The 27,757-nt window shown below is 44.0% G+C and overlaps 1 protein-coding gene across 1 annotated transcript in view; it reads right to left on the reverse strand.

Moving 5' to 3' along the window:
- RAB36 (RAB36, member RAS oncogene family) overlaps nucleotides 1-27,757 on the reverse strand; it is a 135,695-nt gene that overhangs the window by 71,937 nt on the left and 36,001 nt on the right. Inside the window, exons 3-7 of the mRNA XM_085633321.1 lie at nucleotides 21,501-21,592; nucleotides 15,870-15,935; nucleotides 8,823-8,924; nucleotides 8,574-8,638; nucleotides 1,844-1,895 (exon numbers count right to left, since the gene is read on the reverse strand). Of these exons, the coding sequence (XP_085489447.1) occupies nucleotides 1,844-1,895; nucleotides 8,574-8,638; nucleotides 8,823-8,924; nucleotides 15,870-15,935; nucleotides 21,501-21,592 (377 nt within the window). The remainder of the gene's footprint in view (nucleotides 1-1,843; nucleotides 1,896-8,573; nucleotides 8,639-8,822; nucleotides 8,925-15,869; nucleotides 15,936-21,500; nucleotides 21,593-27,757) is intronic.

Genomic DNA, 27,757 nt, shown 5'->3' on the forward strand with positions numbered 1-27,757 from the left:
CACATGTCCAGCACAGCGCACCTTCAAATTGCTTCCACTCTTGGGAGGATCCCAAATTGCCTCCTTCCTAGGTAGAGTTGCCTGCTTTCACCTTTGTAAGTATCCCATGCACATCCACTCCTCGGAAGATACCAAGCACCTTCACTCCTGGGACCATTCACTGCACCTACATCCCTGATGATCCTCGGGCATTACTTCGACTCTTGGAAGGACTCAAACGACTCTCGCACTTGGAAACATCCAATCTATTTCTACCTTTAAAAATATCCCAAAATACATACACTCTTTGAAGACTACCAAATCACTTCCACCTCTTGCAGAGTTCCACACAACTCCCCCTACTGGGGGGAATCATAAACACTTCATCCCCTGGGAGTATCCCAAAGCAGGTACTTTTCTGAAGGACAACATGTACGTCTATTTACAGGAGGAACCTATGCACATCCTCTCCCAAGCATACCCATAAGCACATCCAGTCTTGGAAGAATCCCATGGTCTTCCAACTCTGGGAGGATTATAAGCACTTTTTACCCCTTGGAGGTGAGGGTCCCAGACACTTCCAATGCTCTTCTAGTACTTATATTAGAAACATTCCAAACTATTTAAACCCTTTGAAAAATCCACAAGTACTTCTGCCTCGAGATGATTGTAATATTCTTTCATCACTGAAAACATTCCACATTATTTTTACCATACGAAGGAGCCAAACTTATTTTCATCATTGAGGGGATCATACATTGCTTCCATTCTGCAGAAATGGCAGGAGCAGGTGTTCACTGAGATCCTGAAGTTTGAATGGTTTAAGATTTGTAGGTTTTCTCAATCAAGGACTCCTGGCTAATTTACATAATTTCAATGCTTTATTAAACTCCTGTGATACTTCACAAGTTCACTTTGCACATTCCATCCAATTCTCTAGGCTGTGCCAACTAAACTAAGGAGAAATTATGTATATGTTCTGAACCGGTCTCAAATTAGCAGGTTAATGGTGGATGAAATCTGCACAACTGCAAAACTGTTTTCCTAACAGAATGATCATAGCGTGTCTAAAACTTGCCTTGCTTGGGACAGATATCACCTCGCTGCCACTGCCTTTTACATGGTGCAGAAATCCTTTTCACAGCAATGAATATAACCCTACTTTTTATTACAGGCAGTTAGAATTATGAACAATCTCCACTTTTGGAGAAAATAAAATGTGTATTCAAGAAACTATACTATCCTAAAGTTTTTTAATGAGTTTTGAGCACTAACATATGATAGAGCTAGCATATTCATTCATGTATGATAAGGTTGTTGTTTATTATTGCTATTGCTATTCTAAGTACTTCTACTAGTACTACAATGAATTATGTGATTACATTTAGGCGTATTTGATTAAATTTAATTCAGTGATCTACATTTTTGTTATATTATTTCTGTTGTTTTTTATTCTTTCAATTTTCTATGTGCTAATAATATATTGCATTATTATATAACAAAAACGAAATAAAAAACATTACTTCCACCCTTGGAAGGGTCCCAAATTTCTTCCACCTGTGAAAGGATTTTTATTTCTGTTATATACAAGATCCCAAATTACATAGCTTCAGAAGGTTTCTTACTTGCTTACTTCATTGAGAGGAATCCAAATTATTTCAATCCTTTATAGGATCCAAATAACTTCTACCCTTGAGATAATACGTTTCTTTCATTTCTGGGAGGGCTGAAATTTGCTTCCATGAATTTGCACCATTGGGAGCCAGTTTTGTATTTGATGAAGGGTATACACTCTACACTGCGCCCTGGAATAGATTCATACTTAGTACTGTCTGATCAAGCAAAAGGGACCGAACGTGCTTACCTGGTGTGTTCCAAGGTATGGATATCTCCCAAATCAAATGCGGTTACTATCACTGCAAAAATGATAAACAGGATCAATAAGATTAGCAAAACATCCTGTGACTCTATCAGCTCTTTCGAAAGACAGCATGGAGGGCATAAATATGACAGCAGGATCCTCAAGAGCTGGAAAGGGCAGAAGGGCATCACAGAGACATTGAAAGGCCTGCTGGGGCTGAAGGTTTTAAGAGCCAGTCTGATGACCCAAAGGATTCAGCAGGATATGGTGACAGGATCAAGTCAAGAAAGAGATCAGGATACATCTGGAGTTGAAGAGGGCAGAGGGATGTTAGGGAGCACCAAGCATAATGATGTGAGAGAACTTTTGGGGAGTTGGAAGGGACACATGGGTGCAAGAGAGAGGTTTGAGAGGTGGAGAGAACAGAAGGATGTGAGAGTGCCTGGGCAGGTTATAAGTACAAAAGAATGTAAGAAAGACCCAGTGGAGGTGAAAGGGAAAAAAGGACTGAACAGCAGTGCAGGGCAGGAGGATGTTATCGATGTCTTCAGAAGCTGTAGAATGCTGGAGGCCTAGATATGAATTATTGGTGGTGAAGAGGTCAGAAGGGAATGTGCGAACACCCCTGCAATGTGGAGAAGCCAGACAAATCTTAGATAGACCCTCAGAAAATGGCACAGTGAAGTAAGAGTCACACTTGTTATGTTTTGGTGTTGCTTTATCCACTCCACAGACTTATAGTTTTATGAATGCCATTACAGCATAGGTGTATGTCTTCTTAGACCTAGGCATACCCATAATCCCAATCTACAATACGAAAGAGGCAGTTTTTGTTCAGTTTATATCAGCCTCTTTGCACATGTACTTTCAAACAGTAGAATGGAGCATACTTCCCCATCACTGACATCCTTCCATAATTCACAATCTGTGAATGTTCTCTTCTGTTTGGGAATGGTTCCTCCCTGCTAGCAAGCAATGAAGCAATAAGCAAGAAGGCGCTGCTCAGAAAGTAATGAAAAGATCTATCCAAGAACCAAGCTAATGGCACAAACAGACAAGGCTCCAAGTCCTAAGTTTGACTTATTTAATCAATACATTAAAATAGTTTTTTTTAATGTACGTGCTTCTTCCTTTATAATTTCAAAATCATGAAATGCAGTGCCACGCAGGAGACAGGAAAATACATAAATTAAAGGAAAACTGTATACTTTACAAAAAGAAAAATGAAAATTCTTCCTTTCATTTTTTAAGCGCAGGCAGTGGTCCATTGGACCACTGCCTGCTTTAAAAAAAAGGTTTTTGCATACATTTACAAAGGGGTAGGGGTCCCTCAGGGACCCCTTCCCATTTGCGAATGGGTTACCACCAACTTGAATTTGGTGGTAAAATGCGAATATTTTGCAAACGCATTCACAGTCACAAAACATTCATACATACCGTTACGATTTTGTATTTGGAAGGGACGCCCTAAAAACTCCCCTTCCAAATACCGAATTGCAAACCCATTTTGCGATTCAGTAACAGGTTACCGAATCGCAAAATAGGGTTTGATACATCGGAAAAGCATTTTTTGAGTACGCAAACGGGCCGATTCTGCGAATAGGCCTGTTTTTTAACGCAAAATTGCTTGATATGTGTGGCCTATAGAGTTTAATTTCAATTTGATGAAAATTAAAAAGGTTATTAGGATAACAATTAGTCAATAAACATCCTTACTCAACAGCTTGTTACTATCTGCATAAAGTCAACATTGTAAGTCAATTCCTTGCAACACGTATGCATCCTAATAATTCAATCTAGTTCATCCTTAGTAAAATACACAAATGATTCAAATGTAACCATCAGATCATATTGTGAATTTATCTAATATGGACATGAATTGCAAAAACATGTATCACAATGAATCATCTGAGTGGGCAAAAACCTCTTCATTCAAACTCAATCCTTGTTTTAACCTCCTGTGCAAATTCCTCCTACATTCTAATCTAGGTAGTAGCAATCCACAACACTATTTCCTAAATTGTAGGGCCACTCTGCATATTCCAATCTATGTTGGATACCAGTCATGTTGCTAGTACTGACAGAATTGGTGGTTGAGTTGTTTTTAATTGCAAGCACACTTCCTCATACTTTATTTTAACAGTTGAATAGTTCAGACAATGTTGGATGTTCATACTAGCACGTTATCATATAAATAACAAATATTGTGATACAACTGATGCATTAAGTAATATCATTAGTTTTCTTAAAGATAGGGTGCTTTCAGACAGGGCCAGACTGGCAATCCAAGACAGCCCTGGCAATTCTGTTGGACCGGCAGCCCCTTGGTGGGGGGAGGTGCAAGTGTGAAGTTCTGCAGCTTTTGTTACTGGGGGCCGATATTGCAGCACCGGTGCAAAATCGGCCTCCAGTAACAAAAGTGGCCCCCACCATTGCAAAACCGGCACCACCCTTCCAGACTCCCGGGGAAATGCCTGATGCCTGCTGCAGCCAGTCAGGCCCTGCTTTCAATGACTGTTTTTTTAAAAATATGCCTTGAACCACAGAGGATGAGGCTGGTGTCAGCTCAATGCAATTTTGTGCTGCGAACAGCCTCTTTTGTGCAAAATCTCTGCTGTCAAAGTCATCAGTGCTTTGATGTAGAAAATATCTCATTTCAAGTGAAAACTGTTGTGAACTATCCTTCATTACAGATTTTACAACTAGCCTCAACACAGTCAATAAGTTGTGCCACACTAATATCACTGACTTATCAGTGATGACATATTTATATTCAGATAATCTGATCAAATGTTGATGGATTCTTAATTTGCACAGTGAGGCACTCGAACGACTGAATTTGGATGAAGAGTTGTCTACCTATTGATGTTATTGTCCCAAATGGTTTTAGCACTTTGGTGTATTCTGATACATTATGGTTGTTTTGGAATAACTGACAACAGGCTCTCAAAATTGCAGGAAATTAATTTGTTTATTTTACAAAGGGCTGTAAAAGTGGTGGATGTCTTGTCTGCTGTATTTAGAGCGCTACTGACCATTGATTTATATGGCTCAATGGACTCCTAATATGGCTGATGGACATTAGCCACCTTTTGGCAGATGTCCTGCAACTCTAAATAGGGCCTAAAGTCTTTAAAGTAGACTGCAATATTATTATTAGGTATATTCTTTCAATGAAGTACATTTCTGTTTAGTGACCAGGCTGGTAATAAGCTGTGTGGTCAGGATATGAATTGACTAATTATGGAAAGAACTATATATAATATTTATTTGAATTTTCATGACAAGGGAAAAGCGAGTGAGGGCCCAAATCACAAAGATGTTGTTATGAATAGGTGAGACGTGTAGCTCTTCAGACTTACTCCTGAAAGGTATGAGTAAGTTATAACAAAATCTCTGTGAACCAGGACATGTATGTTACTGGGCTATGTACAGTCCAGTAGTTAATATGTGCTGGTTTTTGTCACTTAATTCTGGGCACTGGGACGTATGATGGCGTGAGGTGGTGTGCTAACATTTAGCCATGATAGTGCTCACTTGTGCTCTGCATGTTAGTACAAACACAGATCCTAGCCAGGGGCATTCAGATCCCTGCAAACCATAACCTACCTGGCAGATGAGAGTATTTAGATGGCAGGTGTAGATTACTGTGCCACTGTGATGTAATCTCCCTCAAGAAAACTGTTACTTACATCTGGCAATGTTATTTCTGGTGGAAAGATAATCTTCATGAGTTCCTCGCCTCATGAACCACATTCTTATCTCCTATGACTATCCTCCAAGCACCAGACTGGATCCAGAAATTGTTTTCCCCAGCAAATCCTCCAGTGTCTCCAGGTGGCACCATGTGGCTCTAGCTGCAACTCTACCCGCCAGATGCAAGGCTCCAACCTGTGCACTGGTTTCGGTCTCCAGGAACGTTTTCCCTAATGACAGCACATGGTGTGCATACATACCTTGAATCATATTATTCAAAGCAGTAATTCAATAGGGAAGAGTGAGGATGGCTAGGAATCTGCCGGAAGACTACATTTGCTTTTAATGTGCATTTTTCAATAGACTCCTCCCCCTATGAATAATCCCCAAAACGATACCCTGCAGGAGGTTGAACTAAGCTGTGCCAGTTAACCAAGGAAACTGTGCAGCACAGCCCTGGCAAGAAATCACTGTGCTGTGTGCTTGGCGTTTAGGCTGTAAGGCCGCAAAATTTCGAAAATGTATGCAGGGGTGAAAAATGGTAGAGGTCAACCAATAGGACATCTTTGGTGAGGGTCATGAAGGCAGCCATGGTTGTAGAGGAGTGGGCATGAATACCCTCTGGAACATCTTTTTTGGCCAAGGTATTTTAAGTCTTGAAACAGGGGATAGTACATGTATAGAGGTGTCTTCCACCAAAACTCAGTCACTTTATAGTCGTAGCCTATTTCAAGAGTGAGTGTTAATGTACGGTGTATGTGTGCATCTGTCCTGGGTAAGCCCCTCATTTCCAGTGGGTTCAAAGTTTACAATAACGACATGCAACCACCAAATAAGAATTGAAGACAGTAATCGTCCAAAATATGCTTAAACATTCAAGACTTGAATATCAAGCAAGTCATGATAGAAAAAAATTACAATTAGAACTAAAGAATACGTTGCTATTCCTTTATATGTGTGACAACAGACGCTGTGGTTAGGAGACCTGCAGTCCTGTTGTTTTTCAGTGGAAAATGAGAGGACCACAAGGCTTTCAACCAAAACAGCTAACTTTTTCTTTAGGATTAACTGTACTCTTTTTCTGTCACGGGACGAGAGACATTTGATTAGTAGTGGTCAAAAGCTGAGGAACTTTTACAGTGAATCACGGTAAACAGCTACAGACTTGCATTAAAAACAGGAAATGAAGTGAGTGCGTCCGTTGGCACCTAATGTACCGCGATGTCATCTAATATGGTGGGCGGAGTTGTGGCTGAAACTGCATAGCACCACCTAGCGACATTGGAGAGTGATTGCTGGGAAATAAATGTTTATGGATCTAGTCTGGCACCTGGAAGATATCCATAAGGTCAGGATTTGCCGGAAGATGCAGCCATCAGAAAGTTGCTTAAAACAAGAGAGAGTACGTATGGGTGCCAATTACGATCCGGTAAAAAAATTCCCCGTGCGACTCGTATCCGGTCTTTATACCGTACGAATCGTACAAGTGCCGTACAAACTGGCAATCACGATTCGCATGGTAAAAAGCCCTTACGAGTCGCATTGGGGATAATTCCCCACACGTCCTCGGGTCGGAAAAAGTGTCCGACACGTCCTCGGATGATTTACCGTACAAACGTGAAAAGCGAAGTCCGACCGGGGGAATCACGATCCGTCCCGGGCGTCCGAATGTACAACCGTATGGTTAAAAGACCGTCCGCACCGAACTCCAATAGCAACCATGGAGACGTCCAAACAGGTGCCCGGTACGCGCCGTACCCCCCCAGCCCCCGCATGTACGCGCCGTACCCCCCCAGCCCCCGCATGTACGCGCCGTACCCCACCCAGCCCCCGCATGTACGCGCCGTACCCCCCCCCAGCCCCCGCATGTACGCGCCGTACCCCCCCGTTTATGTACACCCGAGTACGTGTCGAACCCCCCGTGTATGTACACCCGAGTACGCGTCGAACTGTACGTGTCGAACCCCCCGTGTATGTACACCCGAGTACGCGTCGAACTGTACGTGTCGAACCCCCCGTGTATGTACACCTGTGTACGTTCGAGTCGTACCCCCACCCGTGTATGTACGGTGCGTACCCCCAGCGCGTAGTGGGGGTACGACTCAAACGTACACGGGTGTACATACACGGGGGGGGTTCGACACGTACAGTTCGACGCGTACTCGGGTGTACAGACACGGGGGGGTTCGACACGTACAGTTCGACGCGTACTCGGGTGTACATACACGGGGGGGTTCAACACGTACAGTTCGACGCGTACTCGGGTGTACATACACGGGGGGGTTCGACGCGTACTCGGGTGTACATACACGGGGGGGTACGGCGCGTACATGCGGGGGCTGGGGGGGGTACGGCGCGTACATGCGGGGGCTGGGGGGGGTACGGCGCGTACATGCGGGGGCTGGGGGGGTACGGTGCGTACATGCGGGGGCTGGGGGGTTACGGCACGTACATGTGGGGGGTGGGGGGGGTACGGCGCGTACATGCGGGGGCTGGGGGGGGGTACGGCGCTTACCGGGCCACCTACTCTGGTCGTTTCGCGACCAGGAGGGAGGTGGTGACCCTGTTCCTGTTGCTGGTGAGGTGGGAAAATGATAGCAGAGCAGCAGTGATAGCTAATATTGAAGAATAATGTAAGCCAGACACTGAGGAGCTGGAGAGGACAGAAATGCAGAATAACTGATAGGACTGAGAAAAATGAGTAAGTTAGCAAGGAACAGACAGAGAAAAGGATTTGGAAGAGCCCCCAAGGGACTGGAATAGATAGGTTGACAGAAGAGAGTTTATGCGGAGCCGATGCAGCAGAAAGATTTGAGTGGAGCTGACAGACCGGTGAAATATAATCTGAATTAGGAGACAGACCCTATGCAGATGGATTAAGATGTGGGGGGTTCAGGGTAAGAAATAAGACTCTGTGCAGGTGGATTAAGAGGAGGGGTGCACTGTAAATATGTGAGTAGATAGAAATAGAGTCAGACAAATTGCTGGATAGTTTCAGAGAACATTCCTGATGGCAGATGCAGTGTTCAGTACTCACCCTGCGCTCCTCTGTAATATGCACTCGCAATGCACTTAAACTTCTCCTGCCCGGCAGTATCCCATCTGTAAGTAGAGGAGTTGGGGGTCAAAAAGGAGGAAGTAGAAAAGCACGAGAAATACAGGAGCGGAGGAGACAATATTAACTTCAGTTGAATCACAGCCATTGGTACCTTTGCTCAATAATACCTTGCTCAACAACTTGCCCTTACAGAAAAAGATAAGAAAGCAGCAAGACACCCCAACTTACATTTGAAGGTTATATGGGATGCCAGCAATTTCAAACCGCTCAATTTCAAAGTCCACTCCAATGGTTGCCTTGTAGTCACGATCAAAACTGTCCTTGCAAAATCTAGAGGAGAAAATGCAGAAAGAAGTGAGAACAATTATCATGGGTCTTTGGAAGATTCATAAAAAATTGTTGACTTTAGTCTTCCTTGTCTGGCTGGCCTACATTCCCCTTTGTTTGCTTATCTCAGAGCCCACTGAAAAGTCAGCATCCGTGGCCCATCAGTTTCTTGTAGAATAACTGGTAAGGTCAACATCTACAAACATGCCCAAGTGCATCCAATACATCACAGAAGGGAACATGGTTTGTCCTTTCGCTATCAATCACAGACTGCTATTTTATCAATCACTCTTGTTAGCATAGCATAGCATACAACTGTTACAATGTCAATCTGCATCCACGTAGATAGTGTAAGCTTGTATCTACTGTATATCATTGATGTCCCTTATGGTGTTGCTTGGTTTGCTGCCCGACCTAAAAACAAGAATTTCAGCAGGAAATTTGTTCTCCTGGGACTGGTGTTGGCGAAATGTCGGATAGCTATCTCGGGGTTGAGCCACAAGCCACAAGCCACCTCGAGTGGCGCACTGGGTGCGAGACGTGAATGATTGGGCGACAGCTGAAGTGGCTCGAATGCAGAAGACCAGGTGAGATGAAAAACTAGAGGATGATTTACAGGCCTGGAGAGCAATGTTGAGGGACATGCAGACTAATGGGACGCGCTCTGTGTCCCAGACTGTGAATACTGAGACTGAACAGGCAGCAAGCTAAATAGATGACGATTAAGAGAAGTAGGAGGATACACACCCTAGAAATACTAGGTGGCGCACTGGAGCGGACGAGTGGAGGCAAATGTAAACAAGCATTTGCAATGCAATAGGTCTCGCATTTATACGAGTTTGAGCTATTGGCATTGTAAATGACAATGCCTTTTATTTATGTTTTAAAAACCCACACATAAATAAAAGGCATTGCCATTTACAGTGCCAATAGCTCAAACTCTTAACAACTGCGAGACCTATTGCATTGCAAATGCTTGTTATGGTGAGTTCATGTTTACTATGCGAGCAAAATAGTGAGTAAAGCATTCTGCACTTGCATTTTTACATGTAAATGTTTGTGTAAGCAAAATGTAAAACGAAAGCTTGCAAAGGCATTGAATTAACTGTAGACGTTGTTTTAGAAAAAAAGAAAGGATAAAAAAAAGGAATCTGCTGTGAAAGGAAACAGCAATCCTACAATAAGAAAGTTAGCCTCCTAATTAAGATAGTTATCAGTGTTGCCGTGGCACCCTTTCAGCTGAATGTGTTTGAAAAGCGTTCACACCTCGGTTTCGGAAGAAGACCGAATGATGCGCCAAGAAGTCTGGAGTGGTGTGAAAAGTTTGAATAGTTTGTAGATGTGTTTGATGTGGAGTCTGCAGTGGTACAATACAGAGAAACGTCGCCTCCTGGTTAAGATCGGTATCACTGGTAGGAGCTGTATATGCGGCTTTCATCAACTTGTACATATTGATGGAAACAACAAAGTGGGAAGTTTCAAACTGAGACCAGAATGTTGTTTTAAAGTTCCCTTTCCGTTCCCGCTCTAACAGTTTCACTTTCAAAACGTTAAAATAGGACGGAAGAAAAAAAAATATGAAATTATACAAAGTGTTGTGCGGTTAAGTGGACAAAAAGTGTAATTACTTCTAACTATATGCACCCTATGGAAACCAGTGTGTTTGTTTGTTTGAGCACACACACACAAGCACACATACAGAAACTACCAAAAACACAAGCACTCTTACAATCACATGCTCCAGAACAAAAACACCCAAGGACATAAACACAAGTACATGCAAACACACACACACAGACACACACACCATCACACGCACAGACATGCACAAGCACACACACATGTGCGCGCACACTCTCATACACGAACAGAAGTGTGCACACAAGTACGCATACAGAAACATCCACAAGCACGCATACAATCCCATGCTCTAGTACATAAACACTCAAGTACATGCACACACTATTACACGCACAGACATAAGCACACATACAGAAACATCTGCGCGCAGAAGCACACATAGAATCACATGCTCTAGTACAAAAACACCCAAGTACATGCACACACCATCACACGCACAGACATGCAGAAGCACACACACGTGCGCACACACTCTCATACGCGAACAGAAGCGCGCACACAAGTACGCATACAGAAACATCCACACGCACAAGCACACATACAATCCCATGCTCTAGTACATAAACACTCAAATACATGCACACACTATTACACGCAGACATAAGCACACATACAGAAACATCTGCGCGCAGAAGCACACATAGAATCACATGCTCTAGTACCAAAACACCAAAGTACATGCACACACCATCACACGCACAGACATGCACAAACACACACAAATGTGAACACAGTCTTTGATACACGCACAGACGCACACACAAAAGCACTCATGACACATTTCTCCAGGACTGCCGCAGCATTGATGGCACACAATGGCAGGTTTGGACAGACTAATGAAAGACATCTGCTGCCGGTTCCGAAAGTGAAAACAGTTCTCGGATTATTTACCAGATAGAAGGGGGCACGGGGTCACGAGCAGCGACGGGAGAGAGGGAAGATGATAGACGCAAGGCAATAATGCACTCCTGCCTGCTCTTAATAGAGGACACTTCCTAGAACAGCCCCGCTGCAGTGGAGGCTGGGGAGTCGCTGTTGTTTAGCACCATCAGGGAATTGCAAAGAAAAGTTGACAATTACGGGCTGAACAGTGCACAGATGCACTCTGGGAATAAGGGCACAAACCAAAACAGATGTTCACTGGATCTCAGGAAGCGGGCTTCAGCAGGCGGCTACCGGGTTGCAAACTATAAGGCAGACCCAAGGAGCTAGTAGTACGTAGTAACCCCTAAAGGCCTGTGGAGTACAAAGTGAGCCCCCGCAAAATATGAAACTGGCTGCCCCTGTGTTCTACGGGGCGCACAGGGAGAGACAAACTATGTCGGGCGACAGCTGATCTTAATAAAAACAGTATGCGGGAGCAGAGAGTGGGAGTTAGCGAGTGTAAGAGAGGGAGGGGTTGGAGTTAAGTTTGGGAATGAAGAGGTCCGTAACTGCGTCAAGCCATGCTTTAACATATTTTGCTAACAGCTATTTGAAGTAGTGCTCTAAAAATCGGCATGACTTCAATTAGGCTCTGGGAAGTGGGTGTCCTGCTTGCATTCATTGAGGCATGTAAAATGGAGGATAGAAATCATACGGATGGAGGTTTCGCTCTTCTTGAATGTTTGTGTTGATGTAAATTTACCAACTTGCACACATGGGTGTTTAACCTTGAGGAGGTCCGGAGCTTTGTTAAGCCGTGTCTTCATTAACTTTAATAATGGCTTTTTGAAGCAGTGCCTGACAAACGGCATGACTTCAATCAGACTCCGGGAAGCGGGGTCCTGTTTACATTCTTTGGAACACTACAGAGTGTGATAACAGAGAGGATAAGGGAGGGGGTAGGGGAGAGAGGCAATGCAGGCTGGCAAATGGTGAGCACTTTTCGCGGGCGGCCGTGCGGCCGCGAAAGTGAAAGGAAACGAATGCTTTCAGGCTACCAAATGGTGCGCGCGCCCGGAGCACATGCACTGTAGTTGGCGGCCTGAAATGCACTCGTTTCCACTTCCAAAAGTGCTTACTATAAGTCTCGCCAGAGCAGCGCTAAAGCGCTGTCTCAGGCGAGACCTAAAAAGGACACATACCCAGACATGGAAGGGGGGGGGTTTGTTCAGTTAAGGGAGGGGTAGTTTAGTTTAAATAATATAGGTTTGTCTTTGGGCGTTAAAGAGTCACTGGACAAAGGGGCGATGCCACACAGGGGCAGGAGATGGAGGGGGCAAGTAACATTGGGGTTGATGCTTCATGATGACTAACATAATGTATGTATATAGCCTATATTTGCCTTACTCCTCTCCTTGTTTATGGCTAACTGATTTTCCTTATTGCATAGACCAGATTATTTTAAAAAGCTATACTTTTTATTTCTGTCTCAAATGCCAATAAAAATATATTTAAAAAAAAAAATCATTGATGTCCCTTATTAGTTTTTTATTTTAAAACATTAGAGATTTATGTGCTTTTTCTGCAAGCACAAATCATTAAACCTATTTATGACTGGATTATGTTGTTTTGCACACTCAGTGGAAATTTGAGAAGTAAAGAGAAAAAGGCAAAATACAGAGACACTTGCGGGTGTGTACTGGCAACAAGACAAGATGGCAGCATTAATAGGAGTTTCTGAGCATAAATAAATAAATAATTCGCAAGTGCTTAGTTTTTTCATCACTTGTAGCAGTCTGGACCCAGGCATAGTGGCAAGAAGGAATGGACATGCCCATGGGCTTGAAGTGTGATCATTACAGTTCCGGAGATATCCAAAAACCTCCATTAGCAGCAGACACCACCCATCACCCTGCACCTACCTATAGATTTGGAAATACTGACATTTTAACCCTTGCGCCCTGGAAGAGCAAGCACAAAAAGGTTGAAGTGCTTTGTAGGAGACATCTACTTTGGTGTACCAGATTAGTTGTGTGGCTGGAGGAGTATGCCATGGGAAAGGTGGGTACCCACAGATAACTAGAAGCGGTACTCAATGGCACAGTCATCCTTGGAGGCCCTTCTTGTATGTTGATGGAGGAGGCACAATCGCAAGGTAGTACTTCTGTTTTGAAGTCAGGAAGGGAGAAACCCAGAGGGAAATAGGGCACAGAAAGAAAGAAGGACTAGAGTGGGAATGTTTAATGCAGAAGGCTGGATTCCATGTTAAATGAGTGCATGACAGGTAGCACAACCGTACTACAACAAAATAAATACAGTTAAAGAACTTTGTTACAAACTATGAAAATCAATAAATAAAAGACAAAAATATATAAGTTGAGGGTTTCTTACAAGAAGATTCAATACATTTTTTGGTATCCCTTTATGGTATTGATTCCAAGGGAATCAATACCTTTTCTGGTACTATTGGAAAACTGTCAGAAATGCGTGCCAGATTCTGAAAGAAGCCAAGGCAAGCAGCAAAGGGACATGCGGTAACTGGGTCTATTGCAACAGAACGGGTGACTAATATTGTGCACATGAAAGCTAAAAGTTTAGATTCACAGCTGATATTAACCTACATGTACTGTTTATTTTACACACTCTTTTGGTTCTTTCATAATGAGTTTAAACAATGTTTTCACAGTATAGTGCTTGCAAATGTAAAATATGTGAAGAGATGCAGTGTACCCAAGTCCTGGCCATATGTTCCTCTTGACAGTGGAAGGGTTGCGATGGTGGGCAACATACCCTGTGCCCATGACAATTGAGAGTTGCATCTTTTGGCAAGCATTTATCCAGATTGTAGGACACCCATGGTGTTTGCTTTGCATGCGTTCAATGCTCATTCTTGAAAACTGAAGGTTCACTATGTTCTCCACCCCAAGAAGTTGAATGTGTTCCTTTAAAAACCCAATAAAGATTTATTCACACAAAAAATAAGACTTGTTTAAAGATGTTGTATAGATAAAATTGTCAAGATTTCTATATGAACCAATCACAATTATTGATGAACTATCGAAAAAGTATGTTAAACAATTTTGATCCCTGGTTTTGGAAAGTTTTTTTGCATTAATAAAACATACAGAGTGATGGGCTCCAAAATTATTTGTTAACTCAGCCTACTTGTTATGCCCGAATGCTTCTGACTCGTCTCAGATTTGGAAACTTTTTTCGCATGATTGCCTTCCCTCTCTGCAATTCTTGGTCAAATGAACTCCCACTATGCCCTTGTGACGACACCTCTGCCCAATCTAACATTCATTGTGTTCTTTTTTGTAAATTTTATCACTTGCCCAGGGGGGCTTTTTTGAAACCACTTTTAAAGTCCTGGGGGATCCGTACTTGTAGACTGGCCATGTTTAGGTTATTACAGCTGGAAAATGAATGTACTATCATTGCAGTAACGAGTTTTTTAAAGCTGGCTGTTAAGTTTCGGAACTCTATGTAATTATTTTAATATTTTATGCAATTTGACAATTTTTCATTAACAGGGGATTGTTCTGATTGACTCTGATTATGTAAAAACAAAATTTTCTTAACAATTTTACTTGTATATATATGCATGTACTCTTTAATGTATGCTTTTTAATGTATGCTTTTATGATTTCAATTTGAAAATCGAATAAAGCTTTCTTGATTGATTGATTGATTGATGGGTGTTAAAAATTAAATGGATGTTAAATGCTAAGAAAAAATGAGAATCACATGAGATTAATTTCATGAAGAAATGTGGTCAGAATCAGATACAGTTAAGCCTATGCCAGCAAACATTTACAGAATAAAAGAAGAAAAAAGATTTTTTGCATAAGGTCAGGTCAGATATTTTCTTGACTTATGTTACACAGTAAAGAGTGAATATTAGTATTAGGTACACTTGTTAGTTTATTCAGAATTGTGGGAACATGGAACGGGAGCATTACTGTTCTTTGTCACAAAAAATTGTTTTTCACTCAAAATACCATACAACTTCCCTCTTTGTCAAGGCATGTATATTTTGTTAATTTTAAAGTCGTCAAATCTGGGCCAATGTAAATGATAACCATTTAAAGCAAATAGGTTTTAAAAAATAAAAACCTACAATAAATACCTAGCTTTACCAAGTCTTTCTAAAAAAATGCTGTCGTTTATAGGAGCTGCTTCCATGTGGTATATTTGCTGAGTTTATTATGACATCTCACCTAGTTGACAGGAATAGTCTTCAGCTGAAACTACAGCACAGCTACAACTTCTGAGTTACTGGTCACAGTGGTAGCCAGCGAAACAAGATGAACGTACACCTGATGGTGCTGCTACCAGAAGCACTTTTAAGGCTCTGTTACTCGAAGCATAAGTGCAACTTTCCTTACAGGTTTAGGAAGATGGAGGATTAGAAACATCCAATGAAAGATCAAAAAGTAATACCTGTTTATGAGGCTAGTTTTTCCAACGTACAAATCTCCAACCACCACCACTTTGGACATTTTCAGCCTGAAAGAAAATAATTTTAGATTTAGAAATAATCAACAATAGACCAATGGCTGAACTCACACAATGCCCAAAAACAAGGAACATAAGAGGCAAACGACCTTCAGTAAGTGGAAACTTGGTTCAGCAAAAATGTCAAAAAGGGCTATGTTTAACAAACCCACCAATGATGAATAAAGTAAGAAATAAATATACAGCTTACAATGGCCTCACCTTACTTAAGTAAAATGTAAAACAAAACTTAAAGGAAATGGAAAACAAATGAGGGACAGTTATGGGGTAAATATTGTAACAATAGTCCTTGAAGGGATAGCTGTCCCTTAACCTGTTTGGCTACCAATGGACTCAATATAAATGAATAGAGTATTTTAAGGTAAAATACCCTAAACTCTTACTCATCAGAAGTACAGAAAAGGATAGAATATTCAGCACCAAGAAAAAAGTTTGCAATCAAAATTAGCCATAAGGATACAGGAGTGCATCAGGAATATTCACTAGAAAACCACAGCTTAATAGCATTCCAGAGGTAGGTGGGGCTGGGCCAAAGTCAGAAATGTGGGTTCTGCACATTGCCTCACTATGTTGACTGACTGGGGATGCTCCAGATGCCAGCTCCTCTTTACAGATACAAAGATACAAATACAGATAATGATTTCCAAGCATACAGATTCCAGGAGCTAGCTCTCCAGCAGGCAAAGCAGCTAAAGATGGCTATTTACAACAGCCTCTTGTCTTACTATTGTTTGAAGCCTAACCAGGAGACCAGGTCCCTAAGTTCAGATACAAGTCCGTTGAGAAGGAATACAAGTAAGATATATCAATACCTTCTAATTGCTCCACTAAAAGTGCACCAGAATTCTACTTAGCCGGAGAAGTCTTCCTTTAACAGTGGCTACTTAAAGCAACATCATAGTGCACCATTGGCAGGCCCTTCCAGCCTACCATACTCTAGTTCCTACCATACTCTAGTTCCTACAATACTCTAGTTCCCACACTCAACACTTTCATTTTTTCTGTGTTAGGATGTAAAGTGCAGTCACCTGAGATTTCTTTTCAGGCTAAGCAAGCCTTGTGCATAGGTTCTCTGAAAAATAAAAATTGCGGAGGCCATGCTTACTAAAGATTGAACCCCACCTGCCCTATACTCACAGAAACCACGTCAGCCCTCCTATGCCTTTCATCGCTTGCAGATCTGAGGTCATTTGCTGGTTGTTTAGATGCGTGGATTTTCTGCAAGGTGTAGATGTTCATTTGAATGATATAGGGAGGGCTCTGATGGATTAGTTATGTATCTTCTTCTCTGTTAAGGTGTTCCTGTATTTGTATAGTCTGTAATTTGCATGTGTCCTCCGGGGTCTGGGAGACTGGCAACATATACTTTCACACGGATCACACAATGGCAGTTAGGATTTAGTTCCTTATTGGATCATATACTCTGGTGGAGAGAACTTCCATATCCCATTCATTCAGACTTCCCATTTTTTCGTTCTTGTTCTTTCAACCTAGTGCACTATGTTTATGGCCACAAGTGGCCAGGATCCAGACGTTAACAAGTGGAGTGTTCCTCAGTACAGTGTTGTAGGAATCCTTCTAAGTATGTGGTAGTATCCTCCCAATACATCAGGAAAGCTTTATAACTTTTCTAGGCCAAGCTCGTACCTTCTTTCACGCTTTCCCTTGTTGTGCTTTCTGAGCTACCATCACTACAGCCATGTGTAGTTAGGGGTTGGTACTGATTAGAGAGCTACATATGTTAGACGATACAAGCACAGATTTTAGAAGCGCTCAATGTAGCACACAACTTTTTACAGGTGTTTGCATTCAGTAAGGCCGCCTAGCATTATGGTAGCTTTAAGCTTTCCTGAAAGATGCAAGAACTACAGCTACAAAAATGCTATGGGGTTTTGCTGAAGGCATACACCTGAAGTTGGGTGCTGCTTTGAGCACTACCACAATCTGTGTGTAGATATTAGATGATGTTAAAGAATGAGTACATATACATCACACTTCACAAATTTTTTGTATTCATTCAACTCTGTTTATTTTATTTATTTATTTATTTTTGTCATATTATATATTGCGCTGGCTAGACCCGGAGGTATAAGAGAAGTTTACATAGATGAGAGCGAGGAAGTTGCACAAGATACAAATAAGTAAAAACAGACATCAATGTACAATAAGTAAGGAGAAGCAACGGAGCAATGGGCATACACCAAATAAACGTAATATAGAGTAGAGGGGGGTAGGAGGTAGGGCAGATGGTCAATTAGATTACAATGCAAATCCCGCAGACTGGCATCAACTAGTGTAGGACCCAAGGCCAGTCCATCACCACCAGGCCGGAACAAAGGCAGGTCCAATTCGAGTCAGGAGTAAAGCCAGCAGCCGGGTTGGGATCACAGCGCCGCAGCATAGAGGGAACGTCTTCACTCAAAGAGCCAAGACTAGCAAACAGCCGAAAAGGTCAGCATATGGGGATAAGATGGCAGCCTCACACCCGCCATCATCACAGAACCGGCTGCAGACGGGAGGCGAGGGGGAAGCAGGAGAGAAACTCGGTAGTCCGTTGCAATGCACATAACTGGTTGCCGATACCAGGTTCCATAGACAGAACAGGTGGCAAACGGTGATCCCGCCGAAGACCACCCACCACATAGGATGGAGAACTCCATCCTTGCATGCCAATCCCAAAAACCTCAGCCAATTCCGATGTAGAGTGGAGAACCTTCAGACCCCGAACACCTCACCAGTGGAATAAGGCAGTCCCGACTCCTGGATCGCAAGAGGAGCAGCCCTGGGGAAAGAGAGGGCCACAGACAGAGAATCAGTGCTCTCCCTCCGCTCCGACCGGGAAAAACATTTCAAGGGCCAGGGCAGCTGCGACAGGAAACAAGCGGGCCGTCGCCTCAAGGTAATCTGTTTATTTTTGCCATAGAGAAGTTGATTGTAACGGGATGCAGAGTAGTAGTGGCAGTGTCCAGAAGGTAGGTGAAGGCTGAGGGTTGACACCCAGAGGGTGAACCCGAGCCAGTCTCCTCTCAGCTGCATTAAGCAGCTCAACCATGCAATCTGCCATTTTCCTCGGATTCCATAGGCGGTGGATTATTGTTGCTGTGAAAGGATTACTCTCTATTGGAGATCGAATCGTAAGAAGTCCTAGAGGATCGCTGAATAATTGCCTTCAATCCCCAGGGTATGGATTGTTTGATGGGGGGAAGATTTCCAAGGATTTTTGCCAAGACAGCGATACTCACTGGGAGCTCCCGGCCGGAGCTCCTTACCCATTGGCCATCTTGGTTATGCCCACACTTTCCCCATATCACCACCCCTAAACATACTTTGCCTGATAGGGACAAATATATTAGATAGAATATGATTATGATGAGGGAATTTGGCCACGTATCATTCATGCTCTGATGTTTGGTCTAGTATCGGTCCTATTAAGCGTGTAGACAGATATTGGATTTAAAGCCCTATCTTTTTTAATGTTGTTCACTACTATATTAATGAAGGTTTTCATTACTAACTTGAAAACAGTGTTCTATATTGCTAAATATTTTTCTAATATTGCACTTGTGTGATAAACACCGGACACAATAAAGCCAAACACTGATAAAATGTACTATGACACTTTCACAGCGGGCGTATGTGGAGGAGCTAAACAAAGTCAGGTTGCTGTTGTGTTTACAGTAGTAACTAATATGGGAAGAAGGACACAGAGGACGGCATGATAGGACCCTGACTCTGATCAAATCCACATGATTGTAAAACCTGACATGCATCTCCAGTGCTGCACACGTCAGGTGCCAACCAAAACGTAAGACACATCGAATAGGCTTGGTTGGTCTTGGGTGAATAAATGATGGTTTGGCTGTGTGGCCCATCCAAAACCCCAGATGTTGGTGCAATGTTTGTAATTTTCATAACTACATTACTCATCATTTTGTGTTCTCTGGTAACGCCTTGGTAGCATTTGCAACCACAATTTAAGGCATGCTGAGGTTTCTGCCATTATGCTGGAAAGTTCCAGAAGAAGAAAAAGCTAGAAGGGTAGTTAAAAGGAGCATTCTGCTATTGAATCCTTGATGGTCAGTCTGGCTCTTTGGAGTTATTGCTGCGTTCTGAAGGATTCTTGTTTCATCTGTTGAGTAAATGGACCTCTAATTGAGGTTGGGAAAATCTTCACTGTTTGAAGGAGTTTCTTCTGACTATTCAGAAGTTCCACTTGATATAGCAAGTCGTAGTTAGAGTAAGTAAGCGTAGTTAGGTTCTAGAAACATTATGATTTTCTATTGTTGGACATTTGCATGGGCATTGGTTTGAACTATTGCTCAAACGGACACATCTTGTTCTAGTCTATATTTTCTGGATGTGCAGAATATTCCCTAAAAGTGAGAGAAGGAAGCCTGCTACAGGTCAACTTAGGTCATTGTTACATTACTGTCAGGTTCATATATATTGATTATTTTGTGATATACTCCAGAATACAATTTGGCTTGATTAGCAATTTCGTCTCTTTTCTTTTCTGATATTGACATCTCAATTCTGCCACTGAAGATTACCCTGAAACAGACAATGGTCCAGCCTGCCCCTCTACTTTATGGGGTTTCACCCTTCTTTAAAGGTTTGGACTGGCCTACAGGGCAATCTGGCTGTGTCCAAAGGGCTGGTCTCACAGATCAGTAAACAGCAGTTTTTTTAGGATGTTTTTGGGCCTTTTTTATGGTCTGTTGGAACAGTTTTTACTGTTGGTTGTTTCTGATATCACCTCTTTTAATTTAGTGTCTGGGCCAGCTATCTGTCCTAGTTTCACCCTGCTTCTCTAACTATTTTAGTAGTAGTAGTTGTGATAAACTAATGCGATTGGTAGGCTATGCTTCAAGAGTTAAGGTGACTATAAAGGCCACTACAAAATTCCAGCAAGATCTGACAAAACCCAAATGTTGGGAGATGCAATCTGTTTTTACCTGGAGACCTTGCCTCGGACTACATGTGTCTGCAGAGATGCATACATTTTATAGATCTTGATTTAAAATCCCCCACTTCCAATATTCCTGACTCTGGTCGTCTCCCGGAAGTTCTTAACTTTGCATATTCCTCACTATGGTTTCCTAACTATTTTCCACAACCTGGATTTTGTCCCAGGCCTTCTGCTCTCATTTCTCAGATTGCCGAGTCAGGTCTCACTGCAGAGGCTCTTTTCCCAGATACCTCAGTAGGATCCTTCTACAGCTCCTCCCTTCCGAGAATCCTGATCTTAACCTCTCCACGTCTTATACCTTACCCTGGTGCCTTCAGTGCATCTTGCTGAATGATCCCCTACTCATCTTCTGACCCAGACATGATGCTCTTTTCATTACACCTTGAGACTCAACCTAGATATTCTGCTCTTTTCTTTCCAAATTAATGAACACATTCTACAATCAAAACAGTTTGATGCCGAGCTCAAGTCCAGGGAAGCCTCCATTTCAGGTTTCTCTCTATTATTATATCTCAGGAGCTTTGAATGATGCCTTTTGGCAGATAAATTTACTTCATTTAGAGCCCATGCCCACCTCAGTGACTTACCCGACAGTTCCAGTTGTGCGTTTTTGGCAGGCATTTTTCACATCCGGGTGGAAGTAGTCTTTGTACTCGAGACAGGCTTCAGGCTTGTAACACTGCCAATAGATAAGGACAGTCACTGCTGGTGAAAACAAAACTGCTTTATCGTGCTTAATGACAAAAAAAGTATGATGACCATCTATAACAGGTGATAACGTTTTGGCACTTACCAGATTTCAGAGCTGTATTCAATTAAAGGTACCAACACATCATCAATTTAGTTAACAAACAGATGACCCTCTAAACTGCAAGGAAAATACTCAGACTGCTCAGAACAACAGAAAGAGATAGAGGGCAAGATAATTACTCAACCTACATGCATGCTACAGGCGGTTTTTAGTATCACTGATTTACCTAATCCATATAACGGGCGAATGCATGCATTTTATACAACAGGACAAATTAATAATCCCTCTTTCTGACAAGGCAGCTATGGGTAAAGGTCATAGAATTGGCCAGCCCCTACTTGGTCTTTGGTCAGATCTGCAATAGGACCAAATGGTAAGACTAAGAAAGACCAGAATTCTAGACTGAACTAGAAATCCAAATGAGGGCTCATCTGAAATGTTCTCACCCTCCAGGCACCATGAGGTCGGATAACTCCACTCAGAAAGACAATCCCCCCTACTTCTCCCCTGTAACCAGATGTACCACATGAGACACTTCTGCAGGATGTGCGATGGATCCCTTACTCCAGTGGGGCAAATAACTTTGATTGGGTAAAGAGCTTCGATAGGCCCGGGGTGCGGGCCCCTGGACCTGGGCTACATTCACCAACTTATAGTGTCACAAAGTGTCTAGAATGGGGTTCTGCATGCATGGAAAGGACTCCCATCCTTAGGTGGGGAAAAGCTTCTGACTGGGTCTCCAGTCAGAGCTGCAGCTTCCTGAGCTCCAGGAACCCTTGGTGCCTCAAAGTAGCCAGGACACACTTGCGCAGGCCCACTTATTCCTACTCAGAGCTTCTGTGAGTTTGGGGCGCTGGCTACTGAGCTCCATTCACTAGCTCTTGGTCTCAAGAATAGCCCAGGACAGAGTTCTTCAGACCTGGTGAGGGCTTTCTGGTTCCTTAAGGATGATAGCTTTGAAATGTCACAGTCAGAGGTCCTGGACCCTGGGCGTTGGGCTCCAGGCACTGATCTTTGGCACCCCCAAATAGCCAGGACACAATAGAACAGGACCACCATGATTCTGTAGAGCTAAAAGCTCTGACCGGATCCCAGCGAGAGCTGCAGAAGTCCTATGGCACTGACCTGGGCTTCAAACACTGACCCATGGTAGCCAGGACATGCTTGGCAGCACGGCGAAGGCTACCTCCATCGGGTTGGGCTGAAATCTCTGACCTAGTCGCTGTCAGAGCTTCAGGAGTCCTAGGGCATGGACCCCTGGGGTTGGGCTCTAGGCACCAAGAATTGGTGTCTCAAACTACCCAGAATACACTTCTGGAGGTCAGGGAGGCTCCCCTCCTCGAGTGGGCTGAAAAGCTCTGATCCGGTCCCAGCCAGAGCTCTGTGTCTGGCCTCTATCTAGCAACCTGCTTCTCTGCTCCACCGGAGAAGAAAACTCTAACCAGGCCCCAGGCAGTGCATCGGGAGGGGATGTATGACGTTACAACGCATACTTTTACAACGCATGCACTTACAACGCAATTTTTACAACGCAACATCCACTACAACGCATTCCATTACATCGCATGACACTACAACGCATTTTTAAAAACTACCTTTACAACGCATTCCATTACATCGCATACCACCTTTACAACGCATACAATTACAACGCATAATATTACATTGCATTTAAGGTAAGTATTGGATAGTATAGGGGTAAAAATTACTATTCTAACTCCAGGGGGTGCAACAGTAGGGTAAGTGTTGGATAGTATAGGGGTAAAAATGACTATTCTAACTCCAGGGGGTGCAACAGTAGGGTAAATGTTGGATAGTATAGGGGTAAAAATTACTATTCTAACTCCAGGGGGTGCAACAGTAGGGTAAGTGTTGGATAGTATAGGGGTAAAAATTACTATTCTAACTCCAGGGGGTGCAACAGTAGGGTAAGTGTTGGATAGTATAGGGGTAAAAAATACTATTCTAACTCCAGGGGGTGCAACAGTAGGGTAAGTGTTGGATAGTGTAGTGTAATATTATGCGTTGTAATGGTATGCGTTGTAAAGGTAGTATGCGATGTAATGGAATGCGTTGTAAAGGTAGTTTTTAAAAATGCGTTGTAGTGTCATGCGATGTAATGGAATGCGTTGTAGTGGATGTTGCGTTGTAAAAATTGCGTTGTAAGTGTAGTGCGTTGTAAAAGTTGCGTTGTAAAGGTTGTTCCCCATCGGGAGGTCTGTACTCAGGTTCCATCTGCTGGCCCGGGTGGCCCTTGCACCCACTACAGCCTTTAACAATCCTGGCAGGGACTATGGAACTCAAGGGTAAAATGCTCATACTGGATCCTAGCCTGAGTTCCATTTGGCCCTGGAGCAAAGCCATAGGCTCCAGCCACAGGTCTAACGTGTCCCTCCATACCCAACCTTCCTGCTGAGTGTAAGCACAAGGTCGAGCCCAACACCCTTTGGAATGTGTGGCCCAACCACTTTTGAAGTTTGGACATCTAGTTGTCTGCCATAAGTATTTATGTCACATCTAGATATCTGTGTTGTTGTAGCCCACGGTGTCAAACATATCCCGGAATGGGGTTTCTCAGGCACAACAAGGGCTCCTTAACACCTGTAGTGTTGAAATCTCTAGCAGGTTCCAGTCATGTCTTTGGCAGGCCCGGCCCACAAGCCTTGGAACTGAGCTTCAGGCACCAACTCTTGGTGCTCCAAAGCCACTAAAACACAGTCATGCAGTACCAGCAAGGGTTGTCCTACTTCTATTGGGGTAAAAGCTCTGACCTGGCCTAAAGTGCCGGTGACTGCGGGCACTATCAATGTCCCAAGCTAACCAGGATACACTTCTGTAGGTCCACGGAGCCTTTCACGCTTTGGGTGGGATGGAGCGTTCTGAACAGGACTCAGACAAAGGTCCGTGAAGCTTACCACAAAAGACCCATGAGCCAGCTCCACCAGCTCTTGGTGTCCAACGCTGTACTGATTGTATTTCCACAAGCTCAGCAATGGCTCCCCTGCTCCAGCACAGAGGAAAGCTCTCGGTAGGCCTTAAACAGAGCTTCAGGAGGTCCTGTCTCTTGGACCCAGGCAGGGGCCCTAGGCCCAGGCTCCATCTCCTGGCCAATGGTGGCCCTTGCACCTATTTCAGAAGCCTGTTAGGAACTCCTGGTCCCCGCAGGGACAATTAACTATTACTAGACCCCAGCTAGAACTCCAGTTGGCCCCCTGAATGTGACCCTTAGGCCCAGGCTCTTGCCACAAGGGTGGGCTGCCCCACCGTGCCCAGCCTACCTCCTGAATGCAAGCTGAAAGGTATGCTCATCTCCCATTAGAAGGCATAGTATGACCAGATGGCCAATCTCTGAGTCTGGTCCTGTGATCCTGCGCTATAGTAAAAGAATGGTATGACTAGATGGCTATGCTGGTCTGGAAGTCCCTATGGGGATGTGCTTGAAGATTTTGTCCAGCCAGAGCTCAAGGAAGTGGGATATATTTGTTCAAATGTCCTCCTTGGTAACCCAGGGTACACAATTACAAGAAAGGCTAGTTACTATTCTCTGGATTCGTACGGAGTGCTTGGTACCCATTTGTCATCTGGTTGTTCTCACTGGGTAATGTGATGAACCCTCACTGGCCCATTTGGAGCCCCTGGGGCCCACTTGTTTGGCCAGTTTCCAGCCCTGCCAAGGGTCACAGGCTGGTGGCCCTTCCACCTGCCTGCCTTCCTAGAGAGCCGACAGGGACCCAAAGTAGATATACCGGCCAAGGTGGCTTGCTCAGGGATAGTCTACTGAGCTCCACACTCTGATAGATTGAGATTACTTGCTCTGTTTAGGGATGGACTGCTTGGTCAGCCTTGGTTGCTGTTTCAAGCAAAGAGCTTCCACCATACATGGTGCCGCCTAACTTTGAGTTGCGCCTCGTGGAGGCCCTCTGGTGCCCCACCAACCAGCACAGGTCGATCATCCCAGCAGTTCCTCTCCAGGGCTCGGGACACAATGTGGGGGGTTTGAGTGGTGCTCAACCTGAATGCTGCTTGGTGATCTGGGCCTCATATGCTATGCAACTGCCCTTCTTCACCCATTGAATTCCTGCAGCAGCAATGAACAAATGGTCTGTGGGTTGTTCCCAACACCCACAGCATTAGTGAGGCCAGAACACATTCACCTCCCTCACACTGCGTTGCTGTCCACTGCGTTTGGGTGGGGTGACCCACTGTCATTCCAGGATACCTGGTTCCAAGTCCAATGTGACCAGGCTGGAGTTTGAAAATGTATGCAGTTCTGCTCATAAGTCTGTGCGCACCCGCCCAGGATGGCAGGTGCCTGAGCTGTCTGTCTCCACTGCTGTGAGAGCCACTTGTCTGCATGGTGGTATGGGGTGGGAGTCTTGCGCTGAGCTCCTGGGTACTTTTTTGGGGGGTATTGTTGAGGCTGACTCCCAAAGGGGAAGTGCAAAGCGGTGCTGTGGTGCAGCCCAAAACAGGTAAACTCCATTGAAGTGTAAATACAGGCATGAGACAGGTAGCCAACAAGTACCGTAAGTGAAAGTTGAAAAGAAGTTTAAAGCGCAAGTTCAAGAGGGCATGAAACCATTTGTAGGTAAATGGGTGAGGTCTGTGAAGTCTACCCAGAGGATTCAACATGGCAGAAAGATTGGTCACCCTGGAGAACAGATACCCTCTGTGTGACTGCCACCCGGCACACCCAGCCACTGCAGGGTGATTTTCTTCCGTGGCAATGCCCCATGAACTGCTCCGGTTCATTAGGGAATGCTTGAGGAGGCAGGTGGCTCTTCTCTCACGTGGAAAGGGTTACAGGTCACCGGCAGCTGTTTCACTGTGTCTGCGGGGCTAAGGTAGACTGACCACCTCTGAGCCCTTCTCCAGCAGGTGCTCCTGCTCCTCTCTAGGATTACCTGAGCAAGGGAGGGGTTCTTGCTCCAGGTACGACTGTCGACTTGGCAGGACTGTTCTCAGCATCCTCACAGTGCCACTGGGGGGCTGGCCATGCCAGAAGGCAGGAGTCTGTGGTGATGTTGGTTACCCACCTGTCTCATCTTGAAACATGGTTTAAGCAAGTGCCTACTCACATTAGGTATGAGCAGATGTTGCAGTTGAAACTGGGTTAAGTCTCCTGATGCTGACAGTCATCAGACCCCAGAAAAGGTGTTGGTTTATATAGGCAACAGGACAGTGGCCACTAAAGTCAGAATCTGCTAAGGACTTCTAAATTAACCAGCCCTGAAAATAGATGACAATGGAGTGTCAGGCTCACACCCGGCCATTGCCAATGCTGAAAGGTGTGGGGACTAAGCCATTACTAGTAAGAGGGCTTATGCTGTGCCTATAGAAGCATGGGATTAGGACATAGCTAGAACCGCTACAGGTTAACTTCTTCATGATAGCAGTAAATATTCAAACAAGAACTTTGAAGGCTGAAGTGGAGAAGGGTTCCATGTGAACAGCAGTTGAACATGGTCATCAGGGATGGACGACTGCCTCTGTTGCCCTCAGCCTTTTGAAAGAGAGTTGGGTCCAGGACCTCAAATCCAGAGTGGCCAGAGATGGGCGCCCTTGCCGTGTCTAGTGTAGTAATACAAATGATTTTGGAGAAGCCAGCGGAAGTCTTGAGATGCGTTCACTTTCCTTTGCGAAGGACTAGGCATGTTGGAATGTGTTTGCCCTGAAAGAGAACGGCCCAAGCATTGAAAGCATCCCAGTTCCGAAGGAGTCCCGTGAAATCTTATTGATCATCAGTTAGAGAAGATATAAATCTCATGCTGTGCTGCACCTATATCTTCAACAGGCCTCCAATGCGCACAGTCTCAGGAATGTTTGAACAATGAAGGCAAGGGGCCATGGAAAGTCAAATCTGTAATTTCGGGAAAGGGATTAGATCACGGGCTAGGTCAGTCAGGCTGGGGTGCGAAGTGGTCCTGGACAATCTCTGCGGCTTCATGAAGTACTGCCCACTGGGGCAGTGGAACTCTGAACGTGAACCAGACTCTTTATGTATATCTCCAAGCTTTAGTGGTCACCTCTCTATGTACCTGACCTCAGGGTGGGGAGCTGATGTTTCACCTTGGCCAGGGAACTGCAGTTTAG

Source organism: Triturus cristatus, chromosome 11, assembly GCF_964204655.1.
Source record: "Triturus cristatus chromosome 11, aTriCri1.1, whole genome shotgun sequence".
In the NCBI taxonomy this organism is placed as follows: Eukaryota; Metazoa; Chordata; class Amphibia; order Caudata; family Salamandridae; genus Triturus; species Triturus cristatus.